The sequence below is a fragment of the Chelonia mydas genome, chromosome 14, assembly GCF_015237465.2.
Source record: "Chelonia mydas isolate rCheMyd1 chromosome 14, rCheMyd1.pri.v2, whole genome shotgun sequence".
Classification (NCBI taxonomy): Eukaryota; Metazoa; Chordata; order Testudines; family Cheloniidae; genus Chelonia; species Chelonia mydas.
The window spans coordinates 26,906,678-26,912,340 of NC_051254.2; the positions used below are offsets into that span (position 1 = coordinate 26,906,678).

General features: G+C 45.7%; 1 protein-coding gene across 1 annotated transcript; it reads right to left on the minus strand.

Annotated features, from left to right (window-relative positions):
- Positions 1 to 4,321: 4,321 nt before the first annotated feature.
- LOC119567721 (olfactory receptor 14A16-like) lies at positions 4,322 to 5,451 on the minus strand. Its single transcript, XM_037914954.2, has one exon. The coding sequence runs from the start codon at positions 5,443 to 5,445 to the stop codon at positions 4,489 to 4,491; it is 957 nt and encodes a 318-aa protein (XP_037770882.1). The 5' UTR covers positions 5,446 to 5,451; the 3' UTR covers positions 4,322 to 4,488.
- Positions 5,452 to 5,663: the final 212 nt, after the last annotated feature.

Genomic DNA, 5,663 nt, shown 5'->3' on the forward strand with positions numbered 1-5,663 from the left:
CACATTGGCAAGGGGCAGGATGTGGAGGAAGTGTATCTAGCCACAATCTCTGCTTCTACATGTTCTTTTGAAAAATAGATTTCAGGCTGAGGTTTTCAAAGGAGCCTAAGGGATTTAGGCACCCAAGTCCCACAGTGTTTCAGCTGGAGTTGTGCACTGCTGACTCCTTTAGGCACCTTTGAAAATTACAGCTTTCTGCCTCTTCAGTGGGCTGCTGATCTGGCTGTTTGACGAAGAAGGAAAACAGAAGAGGCAGGGGAGGGGACAAGGAAGAAAGCCCTTTGTCCAAAAAGCAGGTCATTCAGTGTTATCAGTGTATAGTCTGCAGCCAATAAAACATCTTGTTTCAGCCCCGAGTGTACAACATGCTGCATACAATTTCCTCCATAAGCCCACAGAGCCAAATCCATTCCTGGTGTAACTCCCTGGAATCCAGTGGGCTCTCACCAGATGAGTTTGACCCAATCTCAAGTGTTTTACTACTGAATCCTCTGCAATGCCCACTGGGGATCATCACAGCTCTGCGCTCCCAGTCGGCGTTGTGCCCAGGGAATTCTCCACATGGCCTGCGTGCTGTATTCTATTGACACCTGAATCCCTGAGCCTTTACACACTCTGCAGAATTTAAACACGGAGACATGAATGGGAAGAGATTGTGCCTGATAAAGTGTCCTGAGCAATGATGACACGTCCTGATATAAACCTCCACTGGGTCAATGGAGGAGATGAGGAGTCAGATGTGGAAAACTATCTAAAGTTTTAGGTATTTAGAAACCTAAATATTCAGCTAGGTTCCTACTGGGGTCCTCAGATGTGCCTAACTCCCATTGATTTCATGATTTCCACTCATCTGAGCTGTCACTAATTATCTCCAACTGGGCAGTCTTCTGAAGGACCAGTAAGCCAGCTCGGACCTGTGAAGCCCATCTGGACAGTGCAAAGGGGAGTTCAGTCTCCAGAACACACTCATGACCTGCATCTTCAAAGAGATTGTGCCAACCTGCAATGGGGACATTGTCTGTCCATCCAGCTAGTAGTGGGTTTTGTAGTGACAGGGCAGATCCACGACCTCAGATCCAAAAGCTCCTCTCTTGAATGTTGAGGAATTTGGGATCCCAGCGTGGATTAGAGTCTTGATTTGGGCCCATCTCTGCTTTTCTGTCATGTGAATGCATTCTTGCTTAAGGGAATATTTCTTCTTTCAGCCTGAGTAAGCCTAGATGCTATACCCCAGCAATATCCCAATCTTCTTCCCACTGGAGTCCATAGGCTCTCCATGAGTTCTGGGTACAGCTGGTTGGGAATTCTCCACTGGAACAATTTTCTAATGTGAAATTCTCTTTCACAAAATCAAAATTTTCCATGAGAATATTCTCTAGTGGCACCTTGGTCACTCCTGTTCTCTGCCTGTGGAACACAATGGTTTAGTCTCCCAAAGACTGAAATGCTGAGTTTAACTAAGTCATTTGACTCAATGCAGGGGTATATGGGTGAAGATTAGTGGGCTATGGCATACAGGAGGTCAAAGTGGATTATCTGTCAGTCCATTCTGGCCTTGAACACTATGAAGCTATGAACACTGGATCATTGCTTTCAGAGATGACTTAAGATTGCCTGGGGCCCTGGGCCAGAGCAAGTGGGGGGCCCTGGAGCCAGAACCATGGCCCTGTTCCGCCCCTTCAACCCATGGCCCCACCCTGTTCCACCCCTTCCCCCATGGCTACAACCCCTGCTTGCTCCTTTTCGGGGGCTCCCCCACTGCAGCCACGAGACTGGAGAAGCTCTGTGCCAGTGCCACGATGGGGAGCGAGAGCTCCCAGGGGCCACAGCGGCGGGAGATTTTTCCATGGGCTCCAAATTGGCTGGGGGCCAGGGCACAGGCCACTTTGGCCCGTGAGGTAATCTGCCACTGATTGCTTTCACAATATATTTAAATTGCATCCAAAACCCTGTTATTATACATATATATATATACGGTGAAAGTTGGAATATGCCCGATTTGTGGTTGCTTACACAACCCCCCATGCATCAATGTTGTGCCCTGCATGAGGGAGGGGTCCTGGCAAATCGTGCTTTAATGGAAATGGCACAATACAAACTACCCGCATTGCTCAAGTGTAATTGAAGATGCAATTTACAACTGGCATTAGATCATAGTTGACAGAACTGCAGTTGACTCTCCAGGATGGTGTCGTCTCTGCAGGAGTAAGGGAAATTAAATTCAATAGGTATGAATGACACTGAGTATACACTTTGGGACAGATTTTACCACCTTTCTTCATGTTGAGTAGCTCTATGGACTTTAATGGGACTGCCCATGGAAAAGGGAATTCTCAATGTGAATAATGGTGTCAGACTCTGTTGGTTAGTAGATAAAAAGAGATACATATTCACAGCATCACAGCACTGTACGCTGTACACCATTCACACTCAGTGCTCAGTAAAGAGAACTGTCAGTACCTGAAAAACAGTCACACCTATGGCTGGTTAAACATTTTCCATCAAAAGATTTATGGTGGAAAATTGGACTTTTTACTAAATGATTCTTTTTTTTCAGAAAGTGTCTAATTTTCTCTCAAGAATTGATTTTTCACTGGAAAACTGAAATCCTAAAAAACAAAAATTTTTAGCAAAAAAAAGAGAGAGTTTTTCTAAAGTTTTTGGCAGACTTTGACCCCAAAAAATTGGGTTTGGGATTTCAAACAAGCAAACAAACAAAACTGTTATGAGGTTTTCTTTGAAAAGTCTAAATTTTTCATGAGAAAATTATACACACACACACACTCAAAGATGGCAATTTGTGACTAGCGCTGGTATCAGAGAAAGGAGACAAAACTGGTATGTGCCAACGCAAGGAGAGGAATATGAGTTTTGATACATCCTGAAACTACCAATCGGTCCCCATTCACATCTAGCTATCTATATATACTAACCACTCGGCTGCAGAGTTATTCTTTCCTCTCTCGCTCGCTCTCTCACCCAGTGACTCCTTATGTATTTATCCAAAGTGTAACAGGTTCAATGGGGGAGACTGGGGAAGCTCCACATCGGAATACCCCACAGCTCAGGGGTTAGACACCCAGTGGTTAGGACACAACCCACATTTTGAATGGGAATAGATCCAATGGGTGGTCTCTGAGTACACGTACCAATTGGGCCCCACACGAGTTAGCAGACAAAACCCTATCTTCCCTCCAGATGGTGAATTGCTCTGGGACTGAGGTGGGAGACAGGTGTCTGGACACCTGGAGTGTGGCTGTAGTTTTATTTTAGCTTTAATATAATTAAAAGATACCTACCCGAGGCCCTAGGTGCCCTAACATGTCGTTACTAATACAATACAATCCCAGCTGCCTTAAAATAATCATTTCAGCAGAAACTCAGTCATCCAGAGAGCTACAGAACTCTTTCTCACCCCTTCATCATTGTGGGAAGCAAACAGTCAGATCTCTCAGAAAACCCAGTCAAAGAGAGAACACACTGGCCTCCCAAATACATGACAAACTACTGAAACAGCCATGTAACCAACCATTTCCCTTCCCCCGAAGAAGGGGGAAAGAACAACCCTAAAGCCAAACTGACCAATTGATAAAACCAAACAAAAGCCAGACGAGCTAGCTTTTACAACCTGGCCCGGTACCCACTTATACAGTCACCCATCTCGTGAAAGCGGACCCAATCACTGGGTGCCACATACTTCCAAGGTAATTGCGTCTGGGTAGAGTCTCATCGTCACTAGCTCTGGGGCTCTAGGAAACACTGCCAAACTCAGACCTCTGGTCTGACGCCCTTCCCTTGGCCATTGGAGCCCACTGTCCAGCTGCCTTACAACTCAAAACCAGTGTCTGAGTTCTCCCAAGCCCCCAGACACCTACACACACTCTGCCAGAGCTTCACCTCGGCTGTGCTCATGCTGGGCTTCTAGCTGAACCCCTTTAAGAAGAATGTGACAGGAAGGCGAGGAACATGTGTTGAGCCAAGGGATTTCTTAACCACAGAAACTTTATGCATTAAGCCCTCAAGAGTTACAGATCTTCAAAAACAAGACGGTCCTGAGACATGCCTTCCCCTCATCGGATCTCATCCATTCTGTAAGTCCGAGGTTGCAGGCTGAATCCAAGCAGAGTTTATGCCCCCCAAAAGGAGAAGATGCAGAGACCTCATGAAGTCCACAAGGGACTTGATTATGGCTATTCATTTGAGGTGGAAGGTGCTCAGAGAGTATGGTGATGGGTGGCAGTACAAAAAACTTAGATAGATAGATAGATAGATAGAGAGATAGAGAGATAGAGAGATAGATAGATAGTCTGATCTTATCTACACTGGTGTAAATCTATAGTAACTCCACTGACTTGAGTTGTGTTTGTCTGCATTTTTACCAGTCTAAATACAGCTTTCTGCATAAGCAAATGGCAAAGCATGTTCTCATGGAGATAATAATGTCATCAGAGGATTACATGTATAAAGAAACACGGAATGAAATCACAATCAAAGGGAAAAAATGGACAGATTATTTCTGGTGAATAACCTCCACCCTATCAGTTTCCTCAATGCAGCTTTGATCTCCTTGTTCCTCATGCTGTAGATGATCGGATTCATCACTGCTGGCAGCACGGAATAGAGAACAGCCACCACGAGATCCAGAGCTGAGGCTGAGCTGGAGGTGGGATGACTGTAGGCAAAGGTGGCAGTGCAAAAGAACAAGGACACCACAGTGAGGTGAGGGAGGCAGGTGGAGAAGGCTTTATGCCGGCCCTGCTCAGAGGGGATTCTCAGCACTGTTTTGAAGGTCTGAACATACGACACAATTATCAAAACAAAGCAGCTTAAGCCTAAACACACACTGAAGGCAATAGCACCAGTTTCACTGAGGTACAAGTCAGAGTCGGTGAGCTTGAGGAGCTGGGGGATTTCACAGAAGAACTGACCCACCACATTGCCTCCACAGAAGGAGATTGCAAACGTGATCCCAGTGTGCAGCGCAGCGTAGAGAAAAACACTGATCCAGACACCAGCTGCCATTTGGACACAAGCTCTCCTGTTCATCACTCTCTCATAGTGCAGTGGTTGGCAGATGGCAACGTATCGGTCAAAAGCCATGACAGTCAATAAAACAAGATCTGCTGAAACAAAAAAGACAAAGAGAAAAACTTGGGCAACACATCCAGAATAAGAAATTGACCTGGTGTTCAGGAGGGAATTGGCCATGGATTTGGGGACAATGATAGAGATGGAGCCGAGGTCTAGGATGGACAAATTCATCAGGAAGAAGTACATGGGGGTGTGAAGATGGTGGTCGAGGACAACAACTGTGATGATGAGAAGATTCCCTATCAGGGCTGCCAGGTAAATCACTAGAAACACGATGAAATGTAAAATCTGCAGCTCCCGAACATCAGAGAATCCCAGGAGAAGGAACTCGGTCACAGTGGTTTGGTTGGACATTTTCTTCCTCAGTGTGATGTCTGTGGAGGGAAGGAGAAGGGCGATGGTCAGGATTAGAGTGCCAGAGGAATTGATCCTGATTCTCTCTCTGTAATATCTCATGATGTGAATGCCAAGGGTGCACCGCACCATCACTTCCATCAGGCAGAGCACTAATCAGGTGCATTATCACATTAGTGAAAACTGGATTATTTCACATAAAGTCAATGGAGCTGGGT